Source organism: Lepidochelys kempii, chromosome 18 (assembly GCF_965140285.1).
Source record: "Lepidochelys kempii isolate rLepKem1 chromosome 18, rLepKem1.hap1, whole genome shotgun sequence".
Lineage (NCBI taxonomy): Eukaryota > Metazoa > Chordata > Testudines > Cheloniidae > Lepidochelys > Lepidochelys kempii.
In genome coordinates, this window is record NC_136397.1 from 10805178 (window position 1) to 10825596 (window position 20419).

General features: G+C 49.8%; 1 protein-coding gene across 7 annotated transcripts in view; it reads right to left on the bottom strand.

Annotated features, from left to right (window-relative positions):
• KAZN (kazrin, periplakin interacting protein) overlaps window positions 1-20419 on the bottom strand; it is a 736353-nt gene that overhangs the window by 11624 nt on the left and 704310 nt on the right. For all 7 annotated transcript variants that reach the window (XM_073317160.2, XM_073317162.2, XM_073317163.1 and 4 more), the window contains 5 exons: window positions 14854-15059; window positions 13935-14053; window positions 10784-11015; window positions 9100-9201; window positions 8618-8784 (listed from right to left, as the gene is read on the bottom strand). In XM_073317160.2, the coding sequence (XP_073173261.1) occupies window positions 8618-8784; window positions 9100-9201; window positions 10784-11015; window positions 13935-14053; window positions 14854-15059 (826 nt within the window). The remainder of the gene's footprint in view (window positions 1-8617; window positions 8785-9099; window positions 9202-10783; window positions 11016-13934; window positions 14054-14853; window positions 15060-20419) is intronic.

The following is a 20419-nucleotide window of genomic DNA, read 5'->3' on the forward strand; positions in this document are numbered from 1 at the left end:
TCCTGCTCGCACAGTGTTGAAATCCAGGCTTCTGATGGCCACTAACATAACCCAGCCACCACCTGTCCCCCGACTACAGCGCGGGCAGGAAGGGGTTAAGCCCTCAGGACGCATTGGGCACCAGGGCCCAGGGAACCTGACTGCAGGGGCTTCAGCGAACCCGGCCAGAGAGGTGGCCGAGCAGAGGAGGGTGCCTAGGGGACGGAGCGGGTGAAGAGGGTCCTAAGGCCCTGCCCGGGGGGCTGCTGTGGAGCCTGCAGGATCAAGGCACGCACAGGCTGGAAATTGCTTCTCCCTGTCCTGCCACTCCAGAGCTTAGCTGGGAGGCAGAGAGGCTTCCCCTTGCCAGCGCTGTGCAGGGCTTTAGCATAGGCAGGGCTCGGCTCCTCCTGGCCAGCCCCCCAGGCTGGAGGGTCTTGGGCTTTCCCAGGGCGCCTGCCCAGCCGGAGGCAGTGGGGGAAGGAAGGAGCCTGCCGGCCAGGCTGTTGGTGAGCTGAGTGCTCCGACCGGGGGCTGGTTCTCTGCACAGCGATGGGAGCAGGAGGGAGGTGGGTGGGGAAGGATATGGAGGAGCAGCGGGGCTGGGGGGAGTGAAGGAGCAAAGCAGGGAGAGGGCAGCGAGAGGGGGAACATGTAAAGGGCCAATGGGTGGGCAGCAGAGGAGACACGTAACCGGCCGCCGCCTGGCACCCACCCGCACTCACCAGCCACCGCAGCTCGCAGCCAGCGCCAGCCGGAAATGGACAGGAGTGCTGACAGACCAGCAAGGGGAGCGGCTGGCCCCCTGCGCTGCAGCTTTGCCCCACCACCAGCCTTGCACCCCCACCATCGGTCACTAGACCCCGCAACTCACCGCTGGTGGGCGGGCGGTTGGCGAGCAGGTATCCAGCCAGCAGCCAGACCTGCGAGGACTGATGGGGGGCGGGGAGACAGAAAATACAGGACAGTTTGCCCGTTTTTAAGAAAAAGTCGGGACACCTGCAGGAGGGCTTAAATATTGGACTGTCCCTTTAAAAATGGGACATCTGAATACCATCTTATCCCTTGTTGGGACTGAGACACCCCCCCTTCAATACAGCAGATCTCCCAGAGAGGCAGATTTTGTCCCTGCTGGAAACGATGAAAGACGACAGCTAACTCAGAGCTCCGCAAAGCACAACAGCCGTGAGCACGGTACAGATGCTTCAATAGATTAGATTGGATCTACACAGTCCAGCTATAATCACAACAGCTGGCTGTATTTTAGCCTCAATCTACGATCACTGCGTGTCAGTGTGAATGCTGTGCAAAGACTGATGGGAGAGACCCGCCCTTTATGAAGCCTCCACAATGATCAGAACTTTCAGCGGGGCCGCAGAGCTCACCAGCTGGCCACTTATCAGCATTTCATCCATTGGTAACAGCAGTCACTCAGCTTTTCCCATCGACAAATCAACAGGCGTGAAACACATTCTCTGTGCGGAGGGCCAGCACAAGGCTTATGCACCACTTAAATCGCACTTAATCCCTCAAAATAGAGCTTTATCCGATACTTACGTGATGGACCCCGTCTTGGCCAACAACAGGCACTGAAGTGCAGAAGACTACAGCTGAAAGCATACGTCTCTACAGTTTGAGCTAAAAAGCCAGAATCTGTGTGAATTAGGCACAGAGAGGGCACATAATAGACACTGACTAGTGTGTTACACAAGAGATTTATACTGGCTCTCTGACAATGGAGAATTTCACACTGGGATTGTAATTCTAACCCAGTGGTACATAGAACATTATTTCAGAGCTTCAGAGAGTTTAAGGCCAGAAGGTACCATTAGATTATCCAGCCTGATCCCCTGGATATCGCAGACCATTAAATTTCACCCAGATACCCCTATACTAAGACCAAATACATTAGTTAGATTAAAGCGTTTCAGTCCTCAGGAGCCAGACAGAAAACAGGGGAGACCGAGATGTTGCTAGTGTCCGAGGCCTTGCAAGGGCAGGGGATTGGTTAGGTGAGCTATGCCCAGATGATCTCAGCAGGTGAACCATGTCCCAGAGGGTGGAGGAAAGAAAATACACCCCATGGTCCCTGTCAAGCTTGCCAGGGAAAAATTCCTTCATGACCCCAAATCTGGTAAGCGGTTAGACCCTGAGCACGTGAGCAAGACCACCAGCCAGGCATCCAGATACTTGATACTTCAAACTTTTCTCTGCCCATCTCTTCATTTATATGTGACCAATTTATGTGCTAGGAAGTTCCCTTTTCTGCACGCTCCTCCCATGTCTGCATGATTTTAAAATGAAAATGGAGAGCTGCCTAATCTGTGTTTGAATTGTTGCACATACTCCTTGGAAGCCAGTCTGAAAGTAAAGCTCTCCCCAGTTAATAGGTCCTGTCCTGCTTTGAGCCCATTTGAAGTACAGCTGGGTCCCAGCCAGTGGCAGATTTAGAGTTAGTGGGACCCTGTGCGCAGCTTCATTTTTAGGGTCCCTAGGGGGGACAAGAAAAAGAACATTCTCTCTCATTCCCCCCCCCGTTTTTCATTCTTTTTTTTCTTCATTCTCTTCCTATATTACGTGTAATGGGAAGTAAATGAAAATAAAGTGAGCTACCTTGATTGGGACGGGGCTTGGCGTGTGGGAGGGGGTGCAGGCTCTGGGAGGAAGTTTGGGTGTGGGCTCTGGGCTGGGACAGGGGGTTGGGCTGTAGGAGGGGGTCAAGGGTGCAGGCTCTGGGAGAAAGTTTGGGTGTGGGCTCTGGGCTGGGGAAGGGGGTTGGGGTGCGGGAGGGCGTCAGGGAGGCAGTGCTTACCTCGGGCAGTGTGGCTCCCAAAGCAACCAGCACACAAACCCCTCTAACAGCAGCTCCTAGGCAGGTCGGGCCAGGTGCCTGCAGGTGCCGCCCTTGCAGCTCCCATTGACCACAGTTCCCGGCCAATGGGAGCTGCGGAGTTGGCACTCGGGGCGGGGGCAGTACGTGGAGCCGCCTCCCCCATGCCCCACCAGGGGCGTGCAGAGACGTGCCAGCAGCCGGCCGCTTCTGGGAGTGGTGTGGGGCCACCGTCCATTTTTTAATGATATGCCTCTGCTTTCGGACTGAGTGCATGGAGCGAAAGCTCACCTGAGGTTTGCCAGGCGATAGCAAAGACTGAGGAAAGATCCCTCGGAACTGATGGGATATCTACAGCTTGCAAAGAGTTCAGCCGCAAACTGCTAGGTGGCAACTTGCATTGTGTTCTTTTGTCCTTTGAGGAAGAGTGGTCACTTACGACACTTATTAAGGGACTTTGGTTTCACATAAAACCAGGAAAATAACTAACTGTAGTCATGCAACATTTGGCAGAGGTTTCAAACACAGAAAAGTCAGGAAACCAAACGTTCTGGCTACCATGGCAACTGTAGCTCAGCCGCATTGTGCACGTAAAGTGAGCACCACAAGCAGCGGTGGGGGTCGATATCATAATCTGTCACACTCGGATTTAGCTGTCCAAACGGTTCTAGAAAAGCTAACTAAAGATCCAGCAGCCCTGGCTCTCTTTCCCACAGGAGTCTCCTTCACCAGCCCTGCATAGGATTCGGGAGCATGGGATAGGCCCTGCGGACCCCACTGGATTTCCGTGAAGTAGCATGAGCTCCTGCTGGGATTTGTCCTGGTTGCTACTGTGTCGTCCTGAGGCCACTCTGCTGGCTAGAAGAGCGGAACCAGAGTGGCAGAGATGGGTGGCTCCATTTCAGAGTCCAGGAGCTGCCCCTTTCACCCCAGCAGTGGGCCCCCGATCTGTCACCCCCAGGGAGCTTCTTGAGCCTTCCATGGGTGTTTCCACAGTAGGGTCTGATCTGTCTTAGGCTTTTTCTTGCTCTGAATACACTTCTGACTTTCAGAAATGTAACTTGGCTGAAGAAGAAAGAAAACACTCTAGCTGCCATCACCACACTCTGGATTTGGGCGAGGGATTTTTTTAGCTTTTCCTAAGGGTTCTTTTGTGCTTGGTGGCGAGATCTCGAAGCCAAAGCCGGACAATCAAGAAAGCATTGGAAGATGGCTTTGGAAAATGAAATCCAGGACTTTAACACAATGGGGCTGTAAGATAAGCGCTGGGGTGGTATCATAGCGACAGGAAAATTGAAAGAGTTGAACAGAAGTTGAATGTAGCTTTGCAGAATTAGGAACAGACGACTAGCGAGGGCTTATGCTGGAGAGAGAGAAAGCAGTGGAAAGTATGTTGACAGTTATGATAAAACACCTAGGAAGCCTTATTTGGACACTGATCTTAGACACTGTAGGCCTACTGCAGCTCAAATATCAGAGCAAAGCAAACAGTTCCATAGATTAGGAGCCGGGATAGAGATTCATCCTCACTCTGGGTGAAATTTGCTCCTGTGCAGACAGCCTGCATAAGACCTATGCACCTCAGTACAAGCTGTGCGTTGACCTTGTCCTGGCCAGCTGCACAGGGTTGGGTTACTATGGAAGGTAGCATTTTACCTAGATGAGGCCCATCTAGTCCCTGTCAGAGAGATCCAATGATGTGAGGATCTCCTCTCCTTAGGGGAGGGATGGTTGGCAGGATCCCAGACAGAAAAGAGCTCTGTGTTTTATATATATATTGGTAATATGGCGATTTATGGTTATACCACTGAAGAGCCAACCCATGTCACCACCATGTCACTCTTAGCCCCAGCGCCAGTGGCTAGTCCATGTAAGAGATTAATGGGCTACCAACTAAGGACAAACATCCCATACAAACAGAAGAATTCTCTGGGTAGCTGGTGAAGAATCGCTTTCTTCATCAACAGCCTTATTTTAAGCAAAAAAAGTATAAAGAGCCTGAAATTGCGCACAAGGAAGATGTTGAGTGGAACTCGAGCCAGGTGAAATTGTTCAGACAAAAACTTTTTTTCCAGTTCAAAAATGCAGCTTGGGCAATATTGAAACGTTTTGTGAATTCATGTCAAGTTGGCCAAATTGTTCATTTCAGAAAAAAAAAGAAAAAAAAAAAGAAGAAGACAAATTCCCCCAAATCAAAATGTTTGATTTTGACATTTTCAGAATGAAACATGCTGATATTTTGGTTTAAAATGACTTTTTGTTCCCAAATTTCCTTTAAATTTATACTAAAAATATCAAACATTTTAAATGGTGGAATTCAAAATGAATGTTTCAGTTTTGTCAAAACAAAACATTTCATTCAACCTAAAATGATTTTTAAACTTTTTGTTGCACTAAAATTTTTGAATATTTTCATTTTTGCTCCAACCCAAAACAAATTTTTTCCGACTTTTTGAAATTGTCAACAAGTTGAAAAATCTGTAATTCACTTAGCTGAAAGTGGAGCCACAAGCTGATGTTTCCAGTCATGACACACTGCATGGCCGCTTTGTGATAGCACAAAAGGACTGACTAAGTTAAGACCATGACATGCATTTTTCATGTTCAAGCACCAATCAGGGTTTTAACTGAAGACTTCATAGCTGTGGAGTGCTGCATTAATATTGCACTTTATGACACTTATAGCCAGTGGTTTTAAGTTCATATGCTTCACTGATCAGAGGCCTGAATTTCTTCTTGAAATATTTCCTGCTATCTCCCTCTGGCACAATGCTAGGGTTTCACTGCTTGGGTAAGAGATCCTCAGCACTAAAATGTTGTGTTTTTTTAAAAGGAAATGTGGGGTGAAAAGATTTCTTCCGCTTCCAGTTGGCAACTAGGTGTGGGAACAGAGCAATGTACTGGTTGGTGGTTCTACTGGCCTCTAACTGGATGTTTTTCTAAAATCTGCTCAAGGAATTATTTTGGGGAAGTTCTCTAGCCTGTGTTGCACAGGAGATTAGATTAGATGATCACAGTGACTCCTTCTAGCCTTGGAATCAAAAAGAGAAAACATACGTGGCTATTAGAAATCAACAGAGACCAGTAAGAACCGGAAGAGACCAACTGGAGGATTCTAATGGAAGCTACTGGAATGTCCACTGGGGAAGAGGACTCTCCCCACAGAAAGTGAAAGGAGCTCCTGTAATGTGCCTTTTTATCCTTCCACATTCTCATGTGGCAACCTGTAAAGAGTTCCCAGCCCGTGCGCAGCTAAGTGACAGCTGAGGATCACCCACAGCAGAGGGATGAATTGAGAGCACTACAGTCAATGGATGGATTCTTCTGCTCCGAGACCTCCTCAAACCAAGTGTCTTAAAAGCCATGAACTGTCCTGCTGCTTTATTTAGCTGTTTAATATAAATATGTACATACTGTAAAGCTATTTTGCACTGTCATCGGCATATCTCAAAGCAAGTTACAAACAGTAATTCTCACCATACTCTTGTGAGGTAGGTAAGTATCATTATGGCCACTTTACAGCCAAGTTAAAAGACTCGCCCAAGGTCACAGAGTGAGTTAGTGGCAGAGCAGGAGTAGAACCCAGGAGTCCTGACTCCAGTTTCTCCTGCTGTCACCACCAGAACACACTCCTTCCCTATCTATTTTAATACATTACCGAAACATGACACACAGACATATCACCAAGATACATTAACAAGATTGCTTGGAAATAGCTTGGAGACAGCTTCATTACAATTTCAATATTATGAAAAATGTTCAATAAACTTAATTCAAAGACAAGCACACAGCTCCCGAAAACATGAAAATGGGCTGTGAATGCTGATGAATCCTTAGCAGTGAAAGGATAACCTCTTCCTCTTTGATTTACCGAGCCCCACCCTGTAATTTCCTCCCAGCAAGTCCACACTGTCCCTGGCTCCAGCACTCCACTGTGGACAATTCCTCCTGCTTCTGGGGTGCAAAGGTAGAAAAGCAGGTGGTTAGAATTATCTCCAGGGTGATATTTCAGCTGGGATGGCACTGAACACTGTAGACAATAAATAACTTCCATGCTCCCAAACATGAGGGGTAGCAGGTAATCCTGGTGGCCCCTGGCTTGCCAAGGGCATCATGGGAAGGGCTGACAGAAATGTTGTGTTGAGTACCAGCAGGAAGTGAGGCACAGTCCGCACAGGTGCCCATATCCTACTGATGCTTCTGTGCCATGCTAGGTTGTCTGTCCCTGCTTCATCCTTGGGAATCCCCATCCATTCACTGTGCTTTCAGAATTCACCTGGGTGGGGCCAGAATCCAGGCCTCCTTTTCAAGGCCATGTGGTGCAGTTGCCCACGAAATATGGAATATCTGTTGCCTCTTTTCCCAGTTCAACCATCAGCCCGCCTGAGGCACTTGAGACCTTCCAGGAGGAGAGATTCCAGGGTTTCCTCAGACATCCTTGGGCAGGCCTTGGCACAGGAGCCATCTCTTCTTTCCCAGACTGCCCATTGGGCAGGCTGCACTCAGCAGAGTTTGGCCGTGAAGAGGAACCAGGCGAAGGGTGGGTGACTCCCTCTTTTGGTCCATGCAAAAAATCAATATTCTTCGTTATCTCCTCCCCTGCTGCGTTTGGGCTATTTTTAGCTCTAATAAAGGATCCGTTGATTTAGATTGGGGTGAATGTAGTTGGCAAAATTATCTCCTAACTTCCCATAGGGTGAAAATCATCTCTGTGCAGTGCAACCACACAGAACCTGTACACCACTTAAATCCCACTTAAACCCCTCGACTTTAGCTGTGACTTGGGTGGTCTATGTATGATGGCAAACAGGACTTGAGCGTTGGAGTTTTGTTGTTTGTTGGAGCTGGCCTTTTACACGGGGGGAATTTCATCTTATGCCCTCCTCAGATGTCTCCTGCCCCGCTAGTACAGTAGTCAAGAATGACGCTCTGTGGAGGCTGCATACGCATATATACGGTGTCTTGAGAATCTGTCCTACTGGGAAAGGACCACAGGCTGGTTTGTGCTTGAGTGGGGAGTGAAGGAGGTGTGTTGCCTTTATGGCTGTTCTAGTTCTTTAGAGGATTTCTATTTTAGTGGCTGTTGGGCTTTTGCTGCCTGGAGAATTACCTGCTCTTTGAACAGGTCTCTCCTTTTGACAGGAGTTCAGGTCAGCAGCTGCCTTTCCATGTTTTGAACTGCATTCCTCCTTCTTAAATTCAGTGCAACACAAGAAATACAATGCAACACTCCCCTCCTACAGCTTTCCTTCTGGGATCTCCCCAGGAGCCACTGACTCCATTTTAGGATGGTGGGACTTGTTCCAGAGGTGCTAGAATGATCAGGCCGCAGATGTCTAGCATGCAATGGGCTTTACCCAAAGCCCTTTGAAGTCCAGGGAAGTCCATCCCATTCACTTTAATTTGATGGGCTTTGGAGCCGGCCCAACCAGAATTACATGCTGGTGGGTTAACAAGGAGTCCGCTCCCAGGCTGCTCTGCAGCTGGTTCTGCATCAGAAAGCTGGAGCAGCCCTCACAGTTGCTGTCCCCTCTGTATGCAGGGAGAAGGGAGTGAATGGTGGATCTGTGGCTTGCCAGATCCGCTAGCCTTACCCCCATCGCCCCCTTCCCCCAAAGCTCCCTGCATCTGCAGAGAACTGAACCATGGCAGACGGGGGGGCTGTAGACTCCCTGGCTGTGTTCCCACCATCCTGTCCTCCACATCCCCAGGCGAACTGCACCATCCCCAGCGAGTCCATGGGAGGAGAAGGGGCAGGAAATCCCTCCCCCCCAAGAACCAGCGAATGAAAGCTGCAAAGGGCCTCACTTGTCTGGGTTAACGATGGCGTTCATCTCCTCTGCCAGATGCCGCCTCAGGATGTGCTTGCTGCTTGGGATGCCCAGAGCTGTGGCCATGGCTTCTGCATTGAACGTGGGCTCCAGGATTAGCACAGCCCCATGAACGCCACTGTTCATCAGGTTATCCGCATACTCCTAAAAGCAACAACCAGAGCCAGGATTAACCTGACAAGAAAGGACACCTTTGCCTGCCTCCCTTGGTGGTAGATGCTAAGATGTCAGCGGGTGCTATTCCCAGCGGCAGCTGCTAGGGGGAACAGATGAGTTCCTCTATCCTGTATGACCACCATGCCCTGGCTACCCTGTCCATGTTGCTTAGCTATTTCTATACCTGATGCTTCCGATGCCCACTTGAGATCTGAGTGATGAAGCGTGAATCCTGCCCAGGCAGACTCTTCCCCTCCCTGACTATTACAACCCACAAGCCAGTTCCTCACAAGCAGGTCCTACCTTCAGGTCAATGTCCCGCACCCACTTGAGTACCCGTTGATTTGTCCAGACAAGCGGATCGACGTTCTGGATCTCACAGCGAGCTCTCCGCTCTTGCAGAACCTACACACAAGGACACTGACATTATCGACAGTAAAATAGGCCCTGCCCTCTCCTTATTTGGATCCCTCCTCACTTCTTCCACAAATACCAGAGCTGTGCCCTCTTCGGCCTTTGGAGAGCCTAAGATCTGGAAGTCCCATTCCCTAGGGTCTTGGCCGGCCAGAGGGGAGGAAGGGAACTAGCAGCTCAGTAAATTATTTGAGACTCAGGCCAATAAGAAATTGTTCAAACAGAAGGGATCACTTCTTAAATTATGATTTCCCTTTGCTATGTAACTAACTGTCTAGAGAGACAAGGTGGGTGTGGTAATGCATTTGATCAGACCGACATCTGTTGATGAAAGAGACCACCTTTCCAGCTTATACAAAACTCTTCTTCAGGACCCATGTAAGCTCAAAAGTCTGTCCCTTTCACCCACAGAAGTTGGTCCAATAAGAGATATGACCTCATGCACCTTGTCTCTAACATCCTGAGACTCACACCGCTACAACACTACAAACAATCGTATCTACCTATCCGTCCATTCAGCTGTCTAAGAAGAAGAATCACTTGATGTTGGGGAAACAAAATGGGTTAACATTACCTGAGCAATTGCCAAATCTCCCAACAACAGGGTTCAGTGCAGCCCTTTTGTTCTCCTTCCTTGCCCAAGCTAAGGGGTTATTTTGTTCCTGGTTCCATTTTGAAGGTGCTTTGTTGGGAAAGGGCAGAGTTACATATTTCAGGTTCCCAAAAAGAGGACACTGCCAGAGGGTGGGGGAGCTGGAGAAGGAGGGGCTAGAGGGAGCCAGAGGGACTGTACAGTTGGGGGTACTGGAGGGGGTATCTGGGGTGTGTGGGAGGGGTGTGTGTGTACTGGGAGTGCTACCTGGGGGGGTGGCAGCCTCACGCTTGAGGTGGGAGGGGCAGTGTAGCTCCCTCTCTCGGTGGCAGGGTGGCTGGTGCAAGCCCAGGACACACCGCCAACCATCAGTCAGCGCTTCCCTGCAGAACCCTCCTCTCCCCCCGGGACTGGGATCCAGGGCCTGGAGCGGTGGAATTCGGCAGGTGTGGCTGCAGTGGAATGGACCAATCAGCTGCGGTTGCAGGGAGGGACCAATTGGGATGTGGACCAATCGGGGCTTTTTCTGAGCTACAACGACTGCTCTGCAAAAATCCCAAACATCCCATAATCCACTGAGACAGAAGGTGGAGGATCAAAAGAGAGGCAATACCCAGGAAAACCTGGATGTATGGTAACCCGAGGTGAGGGCTGCTCCGGCAAAGTCGACAAACTCTGAAATCTCCACTCCCTGGAGTTGCTGAGTGGTACGGCTATTTCTATACAAGAAGGTCAATGGGAGACGCGGGTGCGCTGTCCCTAATGTAATTGATCTATTCGAGACAGGAACTGGGAATGGAGAGCACTCAGAGGAATTGCACTGGCCTGGAGCGATAGAAAGTTTGGGTTGGTCCTGCTTTGAGCAGGGGGTGGGACTAGATGACCTCCTGAGGTCCCTTCCAACCCTGATATTCTAGGATTCTATGAAAGGCTAATTGTTTGGCAAACCAAACCACCTGTTTTAACCATTTCTCATCTCACCTCTTTGCTGAAGTTGACTTGAAAAAGCAGCTCTATTCCCAGCAATATGCTGACCTGGTGGAACTTTTTAGACACATTAAGGTACTTCTCCAAGTCTCGTTTCATCAGCGAGTTCAGCATCCTTCCATCCACGAGGTGATTTTGGAAAGCCTGGGAATACTGAGACAGCCCAATATCATTCAGCCAGGCCTTGGCTACCCAGTGGTGATCCAGTTCAGCGGCTTTAGACAAGCTGTGGAGTGTAAGGAAGACAGGTGGTGTAAGGAAGGTCATTAAAGTGCATGACGCTTCTGCTACCCTGTGTTAAAAATCATGCAAATACCTTGCACAAGGGCTGTGCAGGCAATGGGCCAGATTCTCTGGTCCACTCCAGTCACTTTGTGCCACTGAGGTTTTTGCCAGTGGAAAATTCCCTTTGTGGAGGAGAACTACCCACTGATATAAACCCCCAGCAGTTCCTACCTCCACCTGGCTTAGGGGGCATGCCAGAGAAGGGGTAGGAGTGTGGCAAATGTGAGTTAGGGATGAGCTCTGGGCAGGCAAAAAGCATGGCAGCTCTGTTATATGTCTCTATAGAGATTCCATTGACTGGAGTGGGGACACTGACATGCATAAAGCCAAGCACGTGTTTAAGTCTTCAGATGGATCGGGGCCTGAATTACTGTTGGGATTCTATGTATGCTTTAATGTCTACAAGGAAAGTTGTTTTTTGCTCCCTAAATTTAAAAACAAAGCAGGAAGTGTGCTGACTGTTTGGTGCTGGGTTGATTATTGTGACTTTCCCCCTTTGAAACAAATGCCAATCTGAGATGGGTGCAATTATTCAGGTTTGCCTGAATAATTGGATAAATATTGGATAATAATTGAATAATTTTAAAGGAATCCCTGGAGTCACCTCCACAGAAATAGGCCTACACCCATGCTGCTCACCAGCTAGCCACAGGAGGTCAGCATTGCAACATGGAAGACCGTTGGTGAGGCACTCCGGGATGTGTGTTTTTTTCAATGGGACAGGCAAATCCAGGAGCACACATTTCTGCACACTTCTCATGTCTGTCTTATGTGTTGTAAGCGAATGCAGACAGGGGCGAGTCACAGCACCAGGAGACGTGTGTCCATGTTAATCACTAGATGCCTTCACTGATTACACGATTCAAAACACCACCCATTACAGGTGGAAGAAACAAGCCACTCTGAGCCTGATTCTCACGATGCTTGCCCTATGTATTTACAGGTCTATAACCCCATGTGCTTCCTTATAGACACACCTGTGATCTGCTGGCACAGACATGTGTTTGTTCACTTACAACTAGATGGGAGTTGCCCAGCTGCTGTGGCAGCTGGCTCTACATCATTCAAGAGATTAATTAATTAAAGGATTAATTAATCCTTCATTAATCTAGCCTCGCCATCCCTATGCCCAGCTCTGAAGTTTATAATAAAGCAGAAACTGAGCAGAAAGCCTGGCTTCAAAGCAGAATAGTCTTTCCAATTGTCTCCCTTAGCATTGGTAAGGAAGCGTAAGAGTCATTTACAGCATACTCTGCGGACTAGCTGCTTTCCTCTCTTACTCTGTGGAGACAGAGTTTTCCCAGAACGAATCTCATTGGTGGGCAACATTGAAAAATGCTTAAAAAAGCAGGTGAAATAGCCATTCACAAATGGTTAATGCTTGTCATTTCTTTCCTCTGTTCCCATGAAGCCAGGTACTTGCCAGTCACAAGGGATTTAAGCACGAGCCATGTCTAAGCCCTGGTATGACAGTTATGTCGAGACAGAGTCTGGAAAGCAGCACCCAGGTCTGGGAGCTGAGCTAGGGTCTGGTGTTCTTGGCCCCAGGGAGCAGAGCAGCTGCCCGTGTGAGGCTAGACTCTTCTGTGGCTCCAGCCCCAGTGATCTGCAGGGGTACAATAGCCAGCAGAGGTCTGTAGTAGAGGATCCCCCGACACATCACTGCTCCCCGGGGCCCACTCCTCAGAGGCTCAGCTCTGGGCCGTGCAAGGCGCCAAGGTCATGTGCAGCTGCGGCCTTCCCAAATCTCTTCCGCCCTCGAGCAGCAGAGCGGCAAAGTTTTGCCGTCTCTGGGGTCCTCTGCTTTGGCAGAGAGGGAACGGGTCCTGCCCCTGAGCCTGGCTCCTTCCCTGTGCTTCTCTCCACTCCTGGCAAATAATGAATCTCTGCGAGGAACGGAAAACTGGAGGGGCATGTTGTTCGCAATTCAACCCCAGTCTGAGAAGCTGAATACTACAGGGCAGCCACCAACCATTAAAAGGTTCTAGGACAGAATAGTCCTGACTAAGCCCTAGACGATGCAGAACCTGGTTTTAACACTAAGATCTAGTCTGAAGGTGAAGACAGAATAGCAGCTTCACTCAATCCATCCACCTGCCTATACCTCTCCAATAGGTAACCTGGCCTAGCTTGGTGGGCCTTATGTAAACCCTGGGCATGGATTCTTCTAGACTGCTTCATTTGTTTTAAATCCTACACGAGGAAACAGAGGAGATAGCTCCATAGCACTGAATACTACCAGGTACAAGACTGACAGCTATTGGTTTTGCTTCCACTGGGGTCATTTGATTTTAGGAAAATCTTGCTCTAGCCTCTTTGCTGAATTGCTAGCCAGGCTCACTCCCAAAAGCTCACCGGGGTGTTTATGTTGTTGTTGGTTTTGTGGCTTTAAATGCAGGAGACAGTTTGATTTCTTTCTTTTTTTAATCACCCAGGCCAGCTCTGTGAGGAGCAGCACCACACGCTAGAGTTGATTAATTAGCAGAGCAAAAATGAGGGGGACGTCACTGAAGGAAGTAATTATGCAAAACAGAAGTGTCAGTTTTGTTAAAGTGAGTTTTCTCTCGCACTGAGCACAGCAGTAAGAATTGTTCCCTGACATTTGTTTTTTTCCCTCTCTCTCACTCTCTTTTTTTTCTTTCCTGCTCACCCCCCTCCCCCCGATAATTTGGCTGCTGTCTGAGGAGAATATGTAAATACACACACACACATCAATACACACGTATGCATATGCAGGCGTACATGCTCATGTACACATACATACAGACATGCACACACACGTGGGCACATGTATGCACACCCAAGCCTGCAGACACACAATGCAGAAAGTTGGGTTCTGATGCCCACGGGCAGAGCTTACCATTTGCCCGCTTCTGCGTCCCTGTAATCCTCTATTGCCAGCCTGAGTTTGCGGCGGTGAAGGGAGCTACAGACGCCAAGTCCTGTCGCCAAATCTTCATCGCTCAAACTTAGCAACATCTGCTCTCCAAGAAAAAAAAACAACAAAACTCAATCATTGACTTTGGTCACTTACATACCAGCAATGCAGTATGCTGGGTGGGTTCTTGTAAACTATACCCCAAAATGCTTTACAGCATAACTAACAAAACTATAGAGAAGAAGGGAGGAAGTGGTTAAGGTGTCAGACTGGGGCCTAGGCAATTTGGGTTCTGTTCTTGGCTCTGCCACAAATTCTCTCTGTTATCTCGGACATGGCACTTAGTCTTTGTGCCTCGGTGTCTCCATCTGTGAAATGGGGATAATAATTTCCCCCCCACCCTCGCAGAGGTCCTGTGAGGATGAATTAACGGATTCATCCTATAGGGGAGCGCATCATAGAAAAGCCTACCAATGAAAAAACAACATCAACAGAGATTAACTAACAACAGTGGGTGAGGGCAAAGGGGGGAAGCCGAGCTTTGCAACGAGGTAGAAAACTGTTGCAAATGGCAGAAGCTACAGTGGAGAAGGCTCAGCAGTGCCCAGCCTGCATGGGGGGGGGGGATGACAGAGCAGGTCGGGTTGTGCTAGTGAATCGGAGGGCACAGAGAGACCTAACAATCCCCTGCATTAACTGGGGCACCCTGGGCACTTTTTCCCACCAAACAACTTGGCTGCGCGTGAGGATGGGGTAGGGCTGGGACAAGTGGCCACAGCTCTGGCTTTGGAAGCCCCTCGCCACTCAGAGGGTTGTTTGGGCTCACGTGCTTTGGCGCTGACAGCAGATTGCTATCAATGGTGCAGACACACCAGTGCAGAGACGTAGCTTGCTCTCCTACCTTCCCGCTCTTGACGTTCTCCCCACAGGCTTTGACGTACATGGGCATAGCCATGACCACCTCCAGCCATGCCTGCACAGTGCCTGCCTTCCAGTGGGACATGGGCGTGGTGCGGACCAACTCCACCTGCTGCAGCCGGTCTACCTGTTCCTCCCCTTCAGACAGGCTGAGGCTTAGGCGAGTGGGGCTGGAAAGGCTGTCGGAATCTGGAACACAAAGCAAACGGTGGAAATGCTGCTGGGCTCCCTGCCCAAGGGGCTCACGGGGATCTAACACTTCAGCTAGGAATGGTTCCAAAATCTCCCTGGCCGGCTCTAGCTCCAGGAACCTGGCCCAGCCGCTGGAGACATAAAATGTCATGGCTTAGGCTGATGCGAACATGTCACTGTTCTTGGAACCTGAGAACCCTGGCCTGGCTCGCACTTCAGCTCTGCTAATATTACCTGTCTTACAATGCCTGCCTTGTCAACTTCAGGGTTTGAGCCTCAGTCCTTGAGTACCAAAGCCTTGAGCCAAAGCAGTAACTCCAGTAGCATATAGCAATAGTAGGCTCTTACCCCTCACGTGGACTAGCCACTAAAGGGGGAAATGATACATTGCGCCACTAGACGGTACTAGAAGGAAGTAGAAAGCATTGAGCAACAATGGCTGGGATTGAAAGCTCTCTCACCGAGACCCTGCCCTGAGCCAGTGTCTAATCGGTGCAGACCATCTTCCCACCCTCTTGGTGCAATTTCAGCCCTGGCCTCTTTACGGAAGATCTTCTTGCCCAGTAATGTCTCAATCAAGGAGCCAGGCAGTGTACTGACATACTGACCCTTACCTTTCCGTCTCCTCTTTCACTGGAATTACTGCACAGCAGTCTCCTAAATAAAGACCTGATAGATAACAAGCGTTGACTCTCTTGTGGCTGCAAGAGGTAAGAGCCAGATGGAGGAAAACGGGGCAACTCAGCACAGTCAGGCAGCTGGTAGCCGGAATCAGTGGGCATATCCAGTAGCTACTGCCCTTCACTGATGCTGACTCTCGTGCCGGCTCCTCCTTAGGTCACGAGAGGGGCTGAACACTTCCCCATGGTTGGTCGGCAGCAGTTCTGCTAGGTGAGATGGATGGGGACTTCCCTCTCAGACCTTCCTTATGAGGCTCCAGGCAAGCATGGCCCGCGCTGCCAGAGCAGGGGCGTCAGGTGACTCCTTCTCCCTCCCCAGCCCCAGTGCCACTAATAGAGAAGGGGGCATTTGGCAGAGTTGACGCTAGTTCCATTGCGGGAAGGGGAGAACGGGCAAGCCCCTGAGTCTGTTGGGTGCTCCAGAACTGCAGGGCCACCCGGGTCTATTGGTGAAGGCTCATCTTGCTTCCCCATCCCAGCAGAGGCAGGAGGAGCTGTGCTAAACCCTTTGTCGCTCCCCATCTCACTGCCAGGGGCACAGCCAAATCCAAACGCTGCCGGAACGGGACCCAGGTCTGTTTATTCGACCAGGCTACCACACAGCCTCTTCCTCTCTCTGTTTGCAGGGAAACACCAGGGCTCCTGGAAGGAGAGGAAAAGAACTGACTGGTTGGAAGGGAAATGCAAATGCTGCTCATTGCAAAGAGACATATCGCCAATAGGCACAGACCGATCACCCCCAAGGGATCACTCGCACAGTAGGGCATTAGCTGCCCATCCATCAGGCTGATTACCAGCCAGGAAAGGCTCCAAGCTGGGCTAAACAGGCTTTTGGGACCTCTGGAACCCAAGGCAAGGCAGCAATTTGCATACTCTGGATGGCAGGGGAGGGTTTTATGCTCTGTGCATGGATTGGTTTTCTGCTAGCTGGCCATAATCTTAGGCAAAACATATTGATGGGATACATAGGGAGGAGGATAGGTTGGCGGGGATGGGAGTCCCTAGGAATAACTAGCGGGGTGTGTCCTCACAGCCCATGGGCTAGGAATATGGCCAGCTTCTCAAAAATACCTTCCAAATCAATGCACTGCAATGAAGAAGAGAAAGACTGGCCTTTACCAAGAGATCGGGGCATTCGCCTCTCCCTTTCCCCACCCCTAGCTCAGCTCATCCTACCCCCACGCTGCCTCGCTAGGCGCAGCTGCCCAGGTCCCTGTCAAACCAGCTGTATGGAAGCGCCCGCACATGTGGCTGGCTGTGCATCCTGCACAGTATTTTTCGCTCCTGGCCTCATCCCACAAGGCTGAGCACCAGCTGACTGTCAACCCGTCTGGCTGACGTCCGCTGGAGCAGTTGCCAAACCTGAGGCCTGCTAACTATGCGCTTCGGGGGGGCCTTTCACTCCCCCTGTGCAGAGAGGAAGTACAAACCTCTGCCCGACGTGAATGAAACTGCAGGCCTCACAACACGGCTCAGGCAGGCTGTCAACGTTGCCTGGGCCCTGTCCAGGCTCCTCTGTACAGAGCTGAATTTCAGTCGTCATTACTGTGTCTTTAAAGCTGCAGCAGGAAGCCAAGCAGGCTGCAGTTGTAAGCAGAAGCTTTAAAGTTGCTTTGTTTTCAAGGTTCCTTGTTCCCTGATAAGGGACACTGGTTCTCTTACTGGGTGATTCTTCATGATGCACTTAGCTAGTTTAACTGCACAGGTGCAGCGTTTTCCTTGGTGTACAAACTGGGCGTGTTCCTTTGCTTTTCCTCCAGCTTTCAGCTGGGTCCTCTTTGTCCTTATTGTAATAAGCTGAGGGGAACACTTGAAATCCCTTTCTCCTCTTCTTTAAAAGTGTTCAATAAATCGCCCAAAGAAAGGGACGTGCCCTGTGAGCGCTTTATATTGCCACATGGGCCTGGCACACAGGTTGGAAGTGATATGCCACTGGCCTGTGTATGTCCCCAATAGCTATCAGGTGGGCTGTGAGCATGAGTTGTGCTCTAAATAGGATGCACAGGTGTTTTGTGTGAGCACTAATACAGCAGTGCGGAGGGGAAGTGGCTTCTAAGAGCAAGTGCATTGCAAACTCTCAGCTTGGATCTTCAGCCTTTTCCATATAGGTAAGTTTATAGTGTGATGTCTTGGACCCTGATTATGGCTTCAGAGCTTTTACTGTCTCCTTGATTCATTTGTCTTTGACAAATGGTAAAGGCCTGAGCATCAGCAATATTTGTGTCTGCATTTGCACATTGGAACACCCTGCCATGCTTAAGGCAACCTGGGTTTTTAAGTATTCTACACAACGGTGGGGAAAAAACTCTCCCATCTTTACATTGCTGTCCCTGGTCTCATTAAATCTGGGCTGCCAGTAGGCCTGGATGGATGATCTGGGAAGAAGAGCAGGAAGCATGCTGTGGCTTGAACTCCCTGCAATCGTTCCACAGGGATCTGGGTCTGCTTTACATTTGCAGGTAGGCTCCCCTCTTTTAGTTAAAGGTTCGTTAAGATGATGAGTAGTAATAAAAGTGAGTTCTCAATTACAGGAGGACGAGTCAGAAATGGTGGCTCTGTGATCATGAGTGATTACAGTGGTGCTTACTCCAGGCATTCAAAAGGTCATGAATCAGAATGCTAAAAGCATGAGATTTACTGAAAAATCAGCAACTTTAGCTGCTTTTCCTTTGCCTTGTGTTGAGCCTTTAAGGGGGCACTCGGGTCACATTTGCAAATTCTTCTGTGAAATCATGTAGGGAGCGTCTAGCCCTTTAAAAAAATATGGACAGCTAAGATTCTTCTCTAATCATGGCAGTCCAGGAGCTGGGACTCTTTAAAAAAAAAAAAAAAAAAAAGTACCAGATACCGTAGGAGTGGGCAACACTATGTCATTAGGAAAAAGCTTCAGCACACATTTGCAAAATAAACCATGTGGTTGCATAGAGGGAAATGTGCCGAGTTTAGTATCTGTAAAGTTACTGCTTTGGTGTTGGCTTTATCAATGAAAGAGCAGTACTTTCCCCCCTAAAACTAAAGTTTGGTGGCAGTTTCAGGCTAAATGCTAAAGAATACATGGCGATCTTTTTAAAAACAGGCTTTGATTCTGTAAATATGCACAGTCTTAATTTGCTTCAGTGGTACTACTTATGTGAAGGGATAGCTCAGTGGTTTGAGCATTGGCCTGCTAAACCCAGGGTTGTGAGTTCAATCCTTGGGGGGGCCATTTAGGGATCTGATGCAAAAATTGGGGATTGGTCCTGCTTTGAGCAGGGGGGTTGGACTAGATGATCTCCTGAGGTCCCTTCCAACCTTGATATTCTAGGATTCTATGTGCTTCAAGTTGAACATAGGCATAAATATTTGTAGGACTGTGGTTGGTATAGGTGCAGGTCCTGCATTATCTTTTAGCATGCGAATAGTAGCATTGATTTCAATGGCTCCATTTATGGTAGTAAAGTGGAGCATATGTTTAGGTATATTCAGGACTGGGGCCACAATGTGGAAAATTGTTACCTGTCCTGTATTTGTTCAAAAAACCCGACTGATTTATTTTTCTGACCAATTCCTCCTGCTTTTTTCTTCTGTCAAAAGTTCAACAAAAATCATCAGCGTTTTGAAATTGAGAAAATATGGCTGGTTTTGTTTGACACATTCTTTGCTTTTTGTTTTAGTAGTGCAAGGAATGTAGCGTTGGTGTGAACGTGATTAGCTGTTCAGGGAGGCGTTTTTGCCGCAAGGGTGTGAAGTCCCTGTAACACATCCATAGTGGCTGTCTGCTGCGTTGCATTTGCAGAGCTAAACTAATAAGATATATCCAAGAAAACACCCAGAGCTATCTGTGAATATAACACTTCTGGGTGCCCTTTAATCAACCTCTCACCTGTGCCACTGGGCAAAATCCACTGGGGAGAGGCGTGGGGGAAAATGTATTGCTTGTTACACTAGTCCAATCAAGAAATAGAAACAATGCCATATTACCTGACAAAGGCATCTCTAATTGTTAATTTATTTGACTTCTTCCAATGGGCCCTCATCCCACGCCCCCCCCCCATTGCTCTATCTTCCCCCACCCTCACTCACTTTCACTGGGCCGGGGCAGGGAGTTAGGGTGTGGGAGTGGGTGCAGGCTCTGGGCTGGAGCCAAGGCATTTGGAGTGTGGGAGGGGGCTCCAGGCTCAGCCTGGGGCAGGGGTGCAGGAGGGGGTGTGGGGTGCAAGCTCTGGGGAGGGAGTTTGGGTGCTGGAGGGGGGCTCAGGGTTGGGGCGGGGGTGCAGGCTGGAGTGTGGGGTGCAGGCTCTGGCCAGGAGGCGCTTACCTGGGGCGGCTCCCGGTCGGCGGCGCAGGGGGCTAAGGCAGGCTCCCTGGCTGACCTGGCCCTGCGCTACTCCTGGAAGTGGCTGGCACGTCCCTGCAAGCCCTGGGGGTGGGCCCTGGGGCCTGCGAGCACCGCCCCCACAGCTCCCATTGGCCACAGTTCCCGGCCAATGGGAGCTGTGGAGTCTGTGCTCGGGGCAGGGGCAGCACGTGGAGACACTCTGCCTCCCACCAGGGCCGCAGGGATGTGCCGGCCGCTTCTGGGAGTGGCACGGGGCCTTGGCAGGCAGGAGCCTGCCTTAGCCTCAGTGCACCACTAGACCTTTAACGCCTAAAATCTCCGTTTGGCTTCAGTGGCCTCGGGGAGATAGAGCTGGATTC